General features: G+C 31.4%; 1 protein-coding gene across 2 annotated transcripts; it reads left to right on the top strand.

Moving 5' to 3' along the window:
• Positions 1 to 32: 32 nt before the first annotated feature.
• LOC126740278 (short-chain specific acyl-CoA dehydrogenase, mitochondrial) lies at positions 33 to 16,001 on the top strand. Of its 2 annotated transcripts, none has more exons than XM_050446235.1 (8): positions 33 to 200; positions 301 to 565; positions 7,630 to 7,750; positions 7,811 to 7,991; positions 8,047 to 8,207; positions 8,260 to 8,391; positions 15,502 to 15,695; positions 15,761 to 16,001. In XM_050446235.1, exons 1-8 carry the CDS (start codon positions 170 to 172, stop codon positions 15,888 to 15,890), a joined length of 1,215 nt encoding a protein of 404 aa, XP_050302192.1. In that variant the 5' UTR covers positions 33 to 169; the 3' UTR covers positions 15,891 to 16,001. The 2 variants fall into 2 exon arrangements, with proteins under 2 accessions (XP_050302192.1, XP_050302191.1); XM_050446234.1 differs by having other exon boundaries at positions 42 to 200; positions 298 to 565.
• The last annotated feature ends 420 nt before the right edge of the window (positions 16,002 to 16,421 follow it).

Raw genomic sequence — 16,421 nt, 5'->3', positions numbered from 1 at the left:
CTAACTTCACGACTATTTATTATTTATTTTCATTGTGTTTATTTTGGATTTTAACCTTTGAACTTGCCCCCCGTTTAATCGAGATCCTGTAATTTAAAAATTATTTAAAACCATTTTTCGTTTAATAGTACAAATTGTTTTTTCATATAAAAAGCATTTAAAAAACACCATGGCTCTCCTCAACAGAACATACTTAACAGGTAATTATTTATTAACAAAAAAACTAATTAGTTGAACCCAAATTAAAACTGAGATATATAACACAACTTAATAACAATGCTAACATATTGGATATCGTAGCATTCCAATTGAGGCAAAGGGGAATTGCCTCTCTGGCAGCCTTGTCGGAGACCCACCAGATGCTCCAAAAGACATGCCGAGACTTTGCTGACGGTGAATTAAAACCAGTTGCGGCAAAAATTGACAAAGAGCATTTATATCCAAAGGAACAAATTAAGAAAATGGGTGAGTTGGGATTGATGGCCATAGAAGTTCCAGAGGAGTATGGTGGGACAGGCTTGGACAGTTTGGCTTATAGTATTGCCATGGAGGAGATATCTAGAGGGTGAGGAAATTTAATTAATTTAATTATGTTGAGGAATATTAATCATTTCTTTAAATTGTTGAAAATTAATTGTTTTCAGAGACATAATTAAACAAAAAGGTTCTTTAAAATTTTAGCAAAAAGCTCAGTCTTAGCTGGTAGCCAGTTTTCATATGTATTTAGTTAAAATATACAAATATGTCAAAGGTTATTTTAGAAATGTGATGTGAAACTTATATTCTGAGGTATTCAGGGGCAAAATACAATTTCCATTTATTATTATCCCATTGTCAACTGAATGTAAATTTAAATTCCTGTTCGCTATTTTCTACAGGCCTTAGAGACAAAATAATAATTTCCATGCATGTATTAAATTTTCATGAAATATAATATTATGTATTTTATATACAACTGTAAAAATGTTAAAAAAAAACCTTATCATCATCTTGCATTATCTGCCTTAAATTTGCATGCAAACAAATATATTTTTAGCAGTTTGTATCTTATCTGAAATGTGTAATTAACAAACAGGGGTTTATTGAAATTGCAGTTGTAATCTTTAAAAAAGAAACATTTTAGGGCAAATTATTAAATTACAACATTATTGATGAATTCATTTGGATTGAATTTTCAATAATACTATTTGAACTGTTGAAATTTAATTTTATGCATATAAAGTACATTATCACTTAAAGCGGATGTATGCATTATTCTAGGTATTTCTCCCTTGTCAACTTATACAGGTGCCTTCAAAAAGTCATTAGTAACTAATGTTAACTGTTTTGTTGAATGTCTATTATAGGAGAAGCCATTAAACTATTTGGGCTTTTAACATCCTATAGCTCTGAAGTTTAAAACTTGTATTGAAAAATAATCCCCTATATTATATTATATAGTCTGCATATGCTGTATAAAACTATGTGTCTACAATTTTAGCCACAGAGACTATTAATCATAAGTCTCAGTTGGGTATTATTTTCACTAATTATACAAAAAGGTTTGCAACAATATATCTCTTTCTATTAATTTAAAATTTAAACAATGTCAACTTAATGTCTACCTTGTCATGCATACCACATGATAGTTCTGATTTTCTTCTTTTTGCTATATTCATGCATGATGTGTCTAGGTGTTTTAGGCATTTGAAAAGTCGTTTTCTGATGATTTATAAATAATAAAATGTCACTTAATACATTTAAGTGTCACATCTTTACAATTACATGAAAACACTAACTTCAAAAAAATTGTTACACAATTTCCAAGTTATAATAGTATAACTTCGACAAGTTATTTGTAGTGGGCTCTATGTTGTTATTACTAAAAAAAATATTGAAATCTTGGCTCTATTATACAAAACCTGAAAAAAGTTTTTAAAGAATGGACACCTCTTTTTTGTTTGTCAGGAGGACCCCATCAAGAATATGCAGTGAATCAGGTAGTGCTTAATAGAAAAAGTTCAAAAGAGCCTTCTAAGGTACCTGTATGTCAAAAAGTTTAATATCCATATATCCTATCCATATATATTCTCATATAATAGCATGATAACCTGTTTTAAAATTCAAGGTTCAAAAAAAAATTTCAATTCAGCAAATATTCAATTAATTATTGATATTAAGGATTTAGACTCTTTCTTAATAAATAATATTAAATACTTTTTCTTAAAGTTGATTTAAAAATAAACAACTTTTGCTTGTATCTTACTGAGAGATCTGATTGTATACCGTTGGACAAAATGTTGGAAAAACGAACACTTCAATCACAAAATGTGATATAGACCTTTTTCCACCCCATTACTTTGGGGCTTGTCGAAGGCTTTTGATTGTGTCATACATGGGAGTCTCCTTAATTAAGTTATACAGGTGTCACACACCCTATATATAACTATGTTTCTTTACAAATTTTGCTACAGGGACTATTAATGTTAAGGCTCTGTCACATATTATTTTCATTGACTATTTATTATTATTTCTTTTCTTCCTATCTTTTCTATATTCTATCTATATTATTTCTACTTGTGTGTCTTCTAAAATTAATTGAAAAACTGAGCAATTTTAACTTATTCTCTAACTTTTCAGGACTACCAACCATGGTAGCCTAGGACCTTGGAAAAATCTCGTTTGCTGATTTCAAAATATTTAAAGAGATCATTCTCTCTAAATTGCAGCATTCATAGCAGCTGCAATGTCACTTAAATTCAGCCAGTCAGTATAATAAATGATTAAATGTCACTCAACACATCAAGTGTCATGTCTTTACGCAACAATCTAATATGAAAAAAAAATGATTACACAATTTCCGATTCAGTGATGTACGAAAAATTTAAGGGGCATTAAGCAAATTAGCCTTTGATACATACTTCTCTGTCTGGATGCTACTACTTACTTCAGTACAGTATTTTAGACTTGTAGCAGGTCCTTGATTGTGTCAGACATGGGATTCTGCTTCGGAAACTTTACCACTATGGCTATATATATATCATTCTGGATTTGATCCTATTTGCAGCTGCGCTCCAGCGAGTATTGGTGGAATCTGAATTTTCCGAATATCATTGGAAATCGGAATCATGACATTTGGAACAATTTTTCTTTGGCGTCATCTCATTGAATAATTTAGTTACCCATAATACAATTTGCTTAAGTGCCGAACTCAGTGACAGAATGCTTAAATAAGAATATCTCATTAAGGCATTCTGTGACACACTCAATAGAATAATCTATTAATAAAATCAAGATAAATTAGTAAAATATGTAAGCAACAAAAAGATTCTATTTTGCTCTTTTAGAAAAATTACAACTTCTTGGACAGTTTTCCTCACCTTAGAAAGGCAATAATGTTGATAAAACTATATTAAATGCTTCCCTAAGTTTTAAAAGAATCAGAGTCATTTTTTGCTACTTCCAGGCAATTGAAGGGATTAATATTTCTGAAGGACATGTCTGAGCAAAATTTCAACTGCCTGGAATATTTCTTTAATTTCTATATAATAAGGTCAACTTTTCCAGGCAGTTGTAGCACTTTTGAACTAAGAGCTACTGTTTACTATTGACTTTAAGTCTTTTCTGATATTCATTATTAACCCCACCACTTTTAATATTCATTAACATTGTTCACACATGAGGCTGCAAGACTTCTTAGGCATGATGTTAATATTGATTCCTTCTCTATCGAGTAATCGAGTCAAACTTGCTGTCTTTAAATACCCAAAAGGCTAAACTGGTGGGTTGTAAATGTGCCATTGATAAAGATATTTATTGATTGTTCAGTAGGCTCTCAGGGTATGTCACCGTCAGGAATATGTTGTTCGGTTTATTTTTGTGTAATAAGGAGTCTTAACTCAGATATGGTATTTATTTCTGAGGTGATGCGAACAGTTCCCGTTATTTGTTATTCAGAATAATGTTCTGAGATATATTTGCGGAACTGAACCTAGAAATTCATGTCGCCTTCTATTTATGAAAGAAAAGATCGTTTCAATTTTCTTTCTCAATATTGTCTCATAATCAATTGACAAATATTCATTACTAGGGATTCAAGATACACTGCATGAGGGCACACAAAATTTTAATTGTCTGCATTATGTAGGCTGACTACACTACTGTCTCAATGAGCACTTGACTTTTTATTCACTTCTAGAATTCTAACGTTACACTTTTTATTCAATCATTCAATAGTGTAGCCTTAGAACATTAAATACCTAGAATATGCGTAGCTGCAAACCATAGGCGAGGTTGTTTGAGTTCACCATCTATCAAACAATGATGTCAAATTGACTTTGCAATTTTTCAATCCACTGAATATTCTTTTAATGTGCTGTATTTTGTAACACGTCAAAAATGTACTCTTTAAAAGTTTTGTTTATTTGCTACTAAATATAATAATAACTAATAATATATACTTTGAGAGTAATCAACAAAATTTTCAGAATAAGAAGATTGTTAACAAAAAAGGTTAATGAAAAAAAAGCAACATGGCAACGTAGAATATCTATATGATCACAATGCAAGTATCCGATGTTACCAGCTTGTGTTTTTTTCCTGATATTTTTATGTGTGAAATATGTCGTTTGTCAGCAACCTATTTATAGTCCGCGCCCACTGTTATTTAATCGATATAATGCCCGTATGGAATTTCAATGATTTTTTGTCCAGATATTAACGATCAATACGTACAGTACCGAGCAAAAGTAAAGAAACTTTATTTTTTTATTTTTAAATTTATTTTATTAAAGTTAACTAAAATTTTTTTATCCTATAATACTACACCAAACTAGATAATAGAAATAAAACAAACAATATAATTCTACTTATTATAAAGCCATATGTAAATTAATTAAAAAAAACAGGGAGCAAAAATAGAGAAACACATATTTAAAGAAAATATATAATAACAACAAATTAATATTTAGTTGCATATCCCTTATTTTTAATAACTGCAAGGCATCTCCTTTTTGTAGATCCAATCAGATTCCCTAAGGTCTCCTTGGGTACAGAATGCCATGCAGCTTCAACTGCTTCAAACAACTCGTCTCCATTTTTAAATTTTTCGGGATCTTCCTTACGAATTTTTTTGTCTACTAAATCCCATGGATTCTCTATGGGATTAAGGTCAGGACTCTGAGCTGGCCACTTAACAACAGTAATTTTTTTGTCCTCAAAAATTTTTTTTATAATTTTAGCTGTATGCTTCGGATCATTGTCGTGTTGAAACCTCCATTGCAATGGCATGTTTTCCTTTGCATATGGCAACATATTATCAGTTAATATTTTTAAATATTTAAACCGATCCATAATCCCATCAATTTTGACAATGGGGCCCATTTCCATACCAGAGAAACAACCCCACACTTGTACATTTCCCCCTTCGTGCTTAGTAGTGCCTGAAGTATACTTTGGATCAACTCTTTTATTTTTAGGACGCCTGACCCATAAAATACCATCAGAAGAAAATAAATTAAACTTACTTTCATCCGAAAATAATACTGTAATCCATCTTGCTTCTGACCAGTTTAAATTGTCATGTGCAAATTGAAGTCGGGCGGTTCGATTCTTCTTCGAAATGAAGGGTTTCTTGTATGTTTTTCTTGCCGGCAAGCCTCTGTCCCTTAAACGTCTTCGAACTGTATGAACACTAATATTTACATCGTCTAGTTGAGATTTTATATCCACTGCTGTGTTAAATGGATTTTTAAGAGCTAAGGATTTAATCTTCTCGTCAACTCTAGGCGTCGTTTCTCTAGGCCTACCAGTTTTAGGTGGACTTATTAATGAGTTCCTAATCCGGTGTAACTTTATGGTTTTGGAAACGACTGAGCGGTTTAATCCTAGCTGCTTAGCAATGACTGCTTGCTTAACACCCGATTGATATTTTAATATTGTCAACTGTTTTATACATAACGCCAAAGTAATACCTCGAGGCATATTTACAGGTTATTCTTTATTAATTAACAGAATATTATTGTGTATTGCTTTCAATAAGCAAACATAAAGTAAGAACTTTTAAAAATGTTTCTCTACTTTTGCTCCTCATAAAATAAAGATAAGCAAATAGATTGTTTTTCTTGCAAGAATTTATAAATACCAAATATGTTTTTGCATTCCTTTGAATCTAAAGCGTGCAAAAAAAAGCATGCATTCATGCATTCGTACATTTATATATTTAATTGATTTTCCTGTAACTGGGTATATGTAACCTGTTGGAAATAAAGCTTATTATTATTATTATTAAAGTGAGTATTTGTTTATTGGCAATAGTCGATTACTCTGGCTTTATATTTATTAAATAAAAAGTTTCTCCACTTTTGCTCGGTACTGTATATCGATTGATGGTCATAAACCTCTATAAACCAAAGTTTTTTTGTGAAAATTAATTAAAAAGTCGAATGTTAAAGAAATTCTAAAGGCTCCAAAAGGATTTGAATTAATATTATTTCTATAATATATAATAAATATCTAAACGCATTTATTATGGGATTTTCATTCAAATGGATGTAAACTTTTTAATTATTTTCACAAAAAAAACCTTAGTTTGTCAAGGTTATACCCATTATAAACTGATTTAGTTATCCATTGTTAATATCTAGACAAAAAATTATTAAAACTCCTTTGAATTTTCCAGGAGATACGGACATTATATTGATTAAATAACAGTGGACGCGGACTGTTGCTGACAAATTTTGGTTGCTTAATTGGGGTATACAATACTCCATAGATACTTCACAAATATGTCGTCTGTTATAATATTGTAACCAGAAGGATGACACCATTAACACCTAACTCGCCTGTGAAAGGAACGATTTGAATGTCCTTTTTCCCAATATAAGTGACCCACTTCAGACTTTATTATTTTTCAGCAAAAGAGGAGTTTTTAGTTTTAATATCAATTAAAGAAGCGCACCGAATCCACTTATATCCCTTTAATACTAATTCTGTAGGAAAGGTGCACCATCCGAAAGTAAAAAACGAGCACAATTGCCAAATACCTTTAGCACGAGAATATTTCTGGGTAAAATTTTCAGCATTGCCGTTCTGTGTGGAAATTTGGCGATTTAAAGAATTCAAATTTAAAATATTAATTATTACAAGTGATTAGTCTGAATATAGTGCAAAATAGTTTTGGTTATTAAACGAACTTCACTCTCTCACTGGCAACATGGAATACTAAGCATGTTTATCAACAAAATATCCGCTCTGCCCCCTGTGTAGATGTTGCATTCAATCCAAGGCAGCCAATGTTTATTCTAGTGTATTTAATATTCTAAGAGTGTAGCCACAAATTAGCTGATGCCTCTTTTCTCAGATCACTGCGTTATCTAGAATTCCAACGATTTGTTTGCAATCCTACTATTAACCATTTCTATCCCTCTCTATATGGTCTTTATATTGTAAATGTTATAGACTCTAGTTTCTTTGCCTAATGTTACTTAAGTGTCAAGTATTTTTTTATAAATATGCTTTTTAAATCTGTGTTGAAGACATATAAATGTCTAAATAATTTGTACTTAATTCTGTTGAAAAATCACAAATATTTATTTTTTAAATTAGTATAAATAAATAAATAAAACATGATTAACTATAATATTATGATAGTTGTGCTTCCGCTGGCGTAATTATGTCCGTCAATAACTCACTATATTTGGGATCGCTTTTGAAGTTTGGTAGCAAGGAACAAAAGGAAAAATGGATACCACCCTTTACTACTGGTGAAAAGGTTAGAAATAATGAAAATTACATTACAAAACCAAAACCTTAACCCTAAAATGAACCTTAGGTTGGTTGTTTTGCCCTGTCGGAGCCCGGAAATGGCTCAGATGCCGGCGCAGCATCCACAACAGCAAAACTAGACGGTGACAGTTATATTTTAAATGGCACTAAAACGTGGATTACAAGCGCGCTTGAAAGTGAGGCCGGTGTCATTTTTGCCACCACCGATAAGAATCTTAAACATAAAGGTTTGCAAGGTGGTCCAACTAATAGAAAATTTTTTATACAAATTATTTTATTTAGGAATTTCTGCGATTCTAATCCCAAAACCGATTAAAGGTCTTGAACTGGGAAAAAACGAGGATAAATTGGGCATCAGGGGCTCTTCAACCGCGGCCCTCATGTTCGATAACTGCAAGGTCCCTAAGGAAAACGTCCTGGGACAACCTGGTATAGGTTTCAAGGCAAAAAAATGTTCACATTTTAATTTTTTTTGTAATAAAAAATCCCTTTTAGATAGCCATGATGGGCTTAGACAGTGGTAGGATAGGCATTGCAGGGCAAGCACTTGGTATAGCTCAAGCTTCCCTTGAAGTAGCGGTGGATTATGCCTCAAAAAGAATTACTTTTGGCAAATCACTTTTAAAGGTAATGTTCAATAGCAGTAATTAAGTTTTGGTCATTTTATAGTCATTTCTAGAGGTTTAAACCAGATGAACCTGGGTAGAGTTTCGGCGAGTCATGTTAATAATTTTGATGCCAACAAATTATGCACCCAGTTCAGACTTTATTTCAGACCTATACAATGATAAGACACACCCTTTCGTTAAAGCTAAATTTAATTTTCGGCCAGAGACAGAGGAGACAGTGGTTGAAATCATGTCCAAGATTAAAACTCAAGCTACAGGTGTTGATGATATAAATATTAAAATTCTCTCGTTGATCTCTCCTCACCTTCTACCTCATATTACTTACATTATGAATAAATGTTTATCTAATAATAACTTTGGAAAAAATCAATTATAATACCGGCCCCTAAACAGTCAAATCCCTCTGACGTATCACAGTTTCGACCCATCAGTATTTTGTGCACCCTGTCCAAAATTCTAGAAAGAATTGTATATGATTAACTTCTACTCAGACAGGCTTTCGTACTGGTTATAGCCACGAACTTAACAAATATACCTGGACTGCTAATGCATATGGCCACAATACCCAAAAATGACCACTACCTGGTGGCCGCCATTTTTATAGTGGTTGTGTTCTTTTAATGTTGGTCACTCTGAACATTTTCAGTGTTGCCAACAAAAAATATATTAAATAACGGTAGTGAAGTTGTTTAGAGTTGTTTATTTTTGCTATAAAAACCCTTGCTAATTACAAACCCTCATAAAATCATCTATATTTTGATTTTTATAGATGGTTGTACCTATTAATGTGAAAACACTGTACATATAAGGGAAGTAAAAGTCGTAATAGTAAAAAATAGAAAGAAAATAAAAATACAAGCAAAAATTTAAATGATTTATGGTATTAGAATTTAAGATTCAAGATTATCAAAATAATAAAATAAATATTAATAGGTTAAGTATTCGGGCTTTAAATCTCTAAATGCAGCAGTGACCCGATGTGACACCTCCATATTATTTATTTCACTGTTATTGACTTTATTTTTTAAAAATCCCCATAAGAAGTAATCCAGAGGTTTAAGGCATGGGGAACGAGGAGGCCACCTTACAGGACCGTTTGTTCCTACCCAGAAATTAGGGAAATTTGTGTCGAGAAAATTCTTCTTCCCAAATCTGCCGTATTTTAATTTTGTAAATACTAATCAGGTCCGTATTAAAGAAAAAAGCTTGAAAACTGCTATTTTTATACCGAAACGTCGAGACAGATATTTAAGTTATACATTGTTGAAAAGGAAAATAAAAATTCTTTTTAAATATAAAATAAAAAATCCAGGTCCGTATTTAAAAAAAAAGTTGAAGATGATATCTAAAAAACGAAACGTCGCATAGAAAATCTAAATACACTTTTTTAATCAGAATAAAATGCCGCAACTTTTTTCTAATTTAATCGCCCTCGTATCTTTTATAGTATAGGAGATAGCAATACTGTCCCTATGAAAAAGGAGACACCCTGTATATCTACAAAGAATACTTTACTAAGGATATAAAGCTTAGATTAACTAACTCTTTAGTAGTTTCTCACTTAACCTATGGCAATATTGAAGGAAGTCATCCATTTTCTCAAAGAGACCTAGATTGAAAAATCTAAAGGGAACTACACAAGGTCTCAAAAGTATTTATTAATTCTAACAGTGTAACACGTGTTTCGCTCATTATGGCAATATTGTTTATTGGCCTGCACTTACTGAAATCTGCAAAGGCTACAGTTTGATCACATAACACCCTTATTTCGCGAATCTGGTTGGCTTAATTTAAAAGAAAGGTTTAAGCTGTATACGGCTGCAATGGTTTTTAAAATTAACAGCACGGAGTGTTCAAATTAGTTACATTCTAAATTAGTCAAGGGAAGTGATAGACATGAGCATGTTATCCGAACCAGAGAGGTTTATACGGTTCCAAAACATATGACTGCCATGTTTTAACGAGACTTTAGCTATAATGCTGTCAAACTTTTTAATTCTATACCTTCTGAGATCAAACCGGCTACATGTCTAAGTAAATATAAATTAAAGTTAAAAAAAAATATTATTTTGCAGAGAGACTAACTGCGTTATCATATCGCTATCGTCTTTTTTAATTTTTTATTTTCTTATTCTAAAATTCTAAAATGGAAAAAGTAACTTTACATTTCAGCTAACTGTGTCTCTTATTATTTATTTATTTATATATTTAATTACAAACACCTTAACAGGTAAATGTTAAAAAAAACACAAATAATATGCAATAAGCTTATAAATCAACATACATAAATCAAACAAAAAAAGCAAGAAAATAAAATAGCTACATATATTATCTAACTTATCCCCCTGTTCCTCCTATAACCTTATTTTGAAAACTATTAAAAGACTCCCCCGTAAATAGATCATACGAACTATAGTGCGTTATATACAATTTTATTAGTTGGTCTGTTACCCCTCTAAATCCATGATTGGTACGGTGAGATCGTTCATAAAAAAGGATCCTTTGACGTGTTACCCTATTTGGGACTTTTAATAATATCTTATTTAAAAGATAAGAACTATCTATTTTACCGTTAAGTAATATAAACAAAAAATAGATTCTGGCATTATTTCTTCTAATTTCCAAAGTTTGCAGCCCAACTAGCTGACATCTAATGTTATAAAAAATAGTTTTATAAGGGAACCTAAGTTTATAAAGTAAAAATTTGCAAAACCTATTTTGAACTCTTTCTATATGATCAATATGTGTGTTATAAAATGGTGACCTAAAACTATTGTATAAACATTTTATGGGTCTAATATCACGGATTTGATCACAATGTCTCCTAATAAAACCTAGCATTCTAAAACCCTTCATCGTGATGTTATCAACATGAGCATTAAAAGTCAGTTGATGGTCAAAAATAACGCCAAAATCATTAAAAGTGTCTACACTTTTCAGCAAACATCCGTCTAATGTATATTATGTAAAACTATAAGGAACTTTTTTCCGGTGAAAGGATATAACTTTACATTTTTTAACATTAAAGTTCAAAAAATTTTCTACACACCATTGATTAAAATTATTTAAATCTAGTTGCACTAAGGAACAGTCTTCATCACAGTCAATAGTTCGAAAAAATTTTAGATCGTCAGCATATAAAAGACATTCACAGTGTTTAAAAACATGTAGTAAAAATCGCTCTTATCGTGCGGGTGTATCGAATTATTAACGACAAACTTTTGTAGTTACGTTTCATTTCAATTTGCGCAACAACGTTTTTTAACTACAACGCGTCAGATAAACGAAACAGATATATGCAGCGTTAATGTATCAAAAGAAGATAAAATGATAAATGTCAGTGGTTCTAAAACAATTACTTTCATAACAAACATGCCTGTCTCGTTTCGATTGTCGGATGACAATATTTGTCACAAGATAATTTAAATTTCAAATTATGGAAAAGAAAAAGCCTTTTTGTGGATTTCTAAATCCTCAAGCCAAAAAAATGGTACTTAATGTTATTAATTACTTCGAGAACGAAAAAGAAAATAAAGGGTTGCCTAAGAATGTACAAGAAGAAGTAGCTAAAGCGCTTGGAATTGGTTTAAGAATGGTGCAAAAGGTTGTATATGAAAACAAGAACATTCTTATTTCCAAGAAGGAAAAAAAGTGTAAAAGGAAAAAGCCGAAGACTGAAGATTTAAGTGAATGCGTAAAAATGGAAGTAAGGGATAGGATTTATAAACTATATAGGCTAAAAACAAATATAACGTTGCCATTTCTGAGGGATGTTTTAAAGCAACGCGGCACTTTGGAAATTGGACTTTCTGCTTTATCAAAATTAATTAAAAGCATAGGTTTTCGCTATAAAAAAGACTGCAATAGAAGATATTTGTGTGAACTACCAAATATTGTGAGCCAACGAATAGGATTTTTAAGACAATATACACAAAATGAAAAATCAAAGTTAAGGAAAGTGGTATTCTTAGATGAAACTTGGATATTTTCAAACGGGAGTGGAATAAAATCTTGGCAAGATGAATCTGTGAAAAGCGTGAAAAGAAAAAAAAGATGTGGTCAGGGAAAACGATTTATTATTTTACATGTCGGGTCTTCAACGGGATTCGTTCCAGGTGCAAGTTTAATTTTTTCTTCTAAGTCTAAAAGTATGGATTATCATGACAATATGAATTGCGAAATGTTTGAAAAATGGTTAAAGGAACAGTTAATACCGAACTTGCAAGAACCTTTCTTAATAGTATTAGACAATGCGTCGTATCATTCAAGAATTTTGAATAAACAACCAAATGGAAGTTGGAGAAAAAGCGAAATTTATGAATGGTTAGTAAAAGAAAATCAGAAACCCTTGCCATATATGCTAAAATCCGAACTTCTTTCGAAAAGACCAAAAATATATGCTGTTGACGAAATAGTACGTGAATATGGCCATAAAGTTTTAAGATTGCCACCATACCATTGTCAGTTTAATGCCATTGAGCTTATATGGGCAGGGTCAAAATCTTATTATGAAAAGCATGTGAATGCTGGGCTTAGATCTGACCAGGTTGAAGCTGTTTGGAATGAGGCATTGAATCACATCACAAAGGAGTATTGGCGGAAATCAGTGGATCACACAGAAAACATTATTAGAACCTGGTGGAAGAGAGAAAAAGTACTCGATATCCAAGTTGAACCACTGATCATTGCTCCCTTTGAAGAAGATTCGGAAAATGACGAAGAGTTTTCCGACTCTGTTAGTGATAATGATAGTTATAATTAGTTTCTTTTTTTAGTCAAATTTGTTACTTCATTTTTACACATTCACTTAAATCTTCAGTCTTCGGCTTCTTCCTTTTACACTTTGTTTCCTGCTTGGAAATAAGATTGTTCTTGTTTTCATATACAACCTTTTGCACCATTCTTTTCTTTTTCGTTATTAAAATAATTAGTTTTCTTTTTGCATTTCGTTTATTATTTAGGTATGATTAAAAAGTACAAAATTTTTTTTTAAACAAAGTTAAGTAAATAAATTGGTGGATGCGCTGGGAGATAGATATTCCCGGCGCATTCTCCATTTTTTTAATAGTTAGTTTCAATCTTTTTTTGCCTTGTAATGTGTAAATAAATAAATATTCATAAGAAAACGATATTTTAAAGAACTGTCGTAGCTCCCCTCGTATTTATCTTTTTAAAAAAAGCTAATTAAATAAATTGGTGAATGCCCTGGGAGATAAAAATGCCCGCCGCATTCACCAGCTTTTTTTGAGTCATTTTTAATCTTTTTTTGGCCCTGTAATGTGTAAAAAAAATTGTCTTAAGGAAATGACATTTTAAAGAACTGTCTCGTAGCTCGCCTCGTATTTATCTTTTTAAACAGAGTTAAATAAATGAATTGGTGAATGCGCTGGGAGATAGAAATGCCCGCCGCATTCACCAGTTTTTTTTAGTTATTTTTTTTTTGACTTTTAACTGATATAAAAGAAAAGATAACACAACTTTTTTAATTTTCTGTGCATCAACGTATAGATTGGGTCGAACGACAAATAATAAATCATAAAATTAAAATGTCATTTTAAAAGTGAGATTGTAATATGAACTTGCCTTTAAACAAATAAAGTAGTTTTCTGGTCTCTGACTGCACTGCATCACACAAAATACAAATTAATTGTTTGTCATTATACCAAAATGTATAGTTTCCCAATAATTATTACAAAAAAACACAATCACACATAAACAAAGAAGAAGACAAGATCAAATAATAGTTAAAAATTAGACGCTGTGCCCTGAAATCGACAAATTAGTATGTTATGCACATACATAGCGTGATCCTAAATCGTATACTAATTTCTCAAAAATTTAGGTAACAACCATTTTTAAATGAAATATGTACAATTTTAATGAAAGGCTAGGGAGGCATTTTTGCTCTCATAAAAAAATATAAAATGCTTAAATTTAGATATTATTGCGTAAAGAAAAAATGTTATTGAGAATTTCGTCTATTTCGGACAATTTTTCAAAAAAGAAAAGTAAATATTATGTCGGGCAACTTAGCAGAATATCGGGGATTCTAGGCATATACCGATGAGGCGTATACCTAACGGGCTTTATACTTATGGGCTTTTTCACGTCATGAAAGGAAATAACCAACGTATGTTTTACATGTCGAATCTCGGATACGTAGTATTCCGCAGACATTTTTACGGCGTTAAAGGCATCACGTCAGTTAATAATTATGATCTAAGGTGTATACGCGGCTTTAATATGTCACATGACGGCGTTCAATGTATTGTCAAACTCTCAAGGAAATAACATTTTGGCAGCCACTGATTTTTCAATTTGATTCATATTACGTGGTGACCTTTGAACCCGCACGATAAGAGCGAAAGCGACTATACAGCTTCATTTATATATAAAAAGAACAAAATTGGCCCAAGATGTGATCCCTGAGGCACTCTAGAAGTCACTCGAATTTCCCTTGAAGTTGCTCCCCTTACCTTGACTTGTTGAATACGACTATTCAAATATGAATCGATCCACTTCAGATATGATCCATGTACTCCCAATGTTTCAAGTTTCTTTATCACCAGACCATGGCATACACTGTCGAATGCTTTTTGTAAATCGGTGTAAACAACATCAATCTGATATGGCCTTTTTCGATATTTTCACTTAAAAAATCCTGAAAATCCCCTAATAGGTTTGTCACCGTTGATTTACTTTTGTAAAAGTCATGTTGTTTCGGAGAAATATAGGATTTTAGGGTGTTAAATATTTCGTCAGTCAAAATTGATTCAAATATTTTGGAGAAAACTGAAAGCAAAGAAACACCCCTATAATTTCCAATCTCAGTTTTGCGTCCATTTTTAAAAATATGCGATAGAACTGACAGCTTCCAATACGTGGGAAATGAAGATGTATCAAATGACCTCTGAATATTTATTATATTTTTGAAATTGTTTATATCTACAGTTAATTTAAATTTAATATTCATATTTTATTGAGCTCCAAATATATTATACTTTAAGAAGGTCGCCTCTACTGTTCACTCACTGTATTATAATATTATACTCGTTTTTTTTTAATCAGTGGTAAGGTTGAACAGCTATGCTTTTCTTATTTATTTTAGCACCAAATGATCCAAGATAAAATCTCAGAAATGGCCTTAAGGCTTGAATCGGCAAGACTATTAACGTGGAGGGCAGCATGGTTAAAAGACAATAAGAAGCCGTATATAAAAGAGGCTGCGATGGCCAAATTGGCTGCCAGCGAGACCGCAACGTTTAATAGCCATCAGTGCATACAGATATTGGGTGGAATGGGGTAAGGTCCAATTAATTAAATTAGAATCGCTTTTTGATTAATTAGAAATTCCTTTTAATTATCAGTTACGTGTCAGATATGCCAGCTGAAAGACATTACAGAGACGCCAGAATCACTGAAATATACGAAGGTACTTCTGAAATTCAGAAGCTTGTCATTGCTGGAAATGTCATTAAAGAATTAGGTTTTAATTAAGGTTAGAATTAAGTTTTAAAAAACTTTTTGAAATATTTTTTATATCTGTAATGTGACTGAAATTGTGCCTTATATTGCAATTTACCTTTATAATATATTTTTTAATGGTAATACGATTTTTTTTTAATGAAATAAAGTGAATTTGTTAATAGGGAAGGTTTGTTGGAAGAGTTCATAAAAAAACAATAACGATCAGGTGTGCTAATAATAATAATCATCTTTATTTAGCAAAAAATACTTAGATAAATTAAACATAAGAAAATTAATACATAATATAGACAAATTGTTAATCGTGCTTCACTTGCATTCTTGCAATGGCTTTTATTTGAAAATATACAATAACAAATACAGTAAAGAGCTATTACTACAAGATATAATATGGTGCAGTCTAGCTTAGACGCTACTGTACTGAACCATTTGATATTGGTCTAAACCTAAATAACAAATAGTAACTCAGATGTGTCATAATAATTAGCATATAACCCCAAAAAGCATTCACCTATCAGAAGAATATCAATAAAAAATAGCAAT

Source organism: Anthonomus grandis, chromosome 9 (assembly GCF_022605725.1).
Source record: "Anthonomus grandis grandis chromosome 9, icAntGran1.3, whole genome shotgun sequence".
In the NCBI taxonomy this organism is placed as follows: domain Eukaryota; kingdom Metazoa; phylum Arthropoda; class Insecta; order Coleoptera; family Curculionidae; genus Anthonomus; species Anthonomus grandis.
Note: the sequence above shows the minus strand (reverse complement) of the source record. Positions and strands in the feature narration are given on the sequence as shown.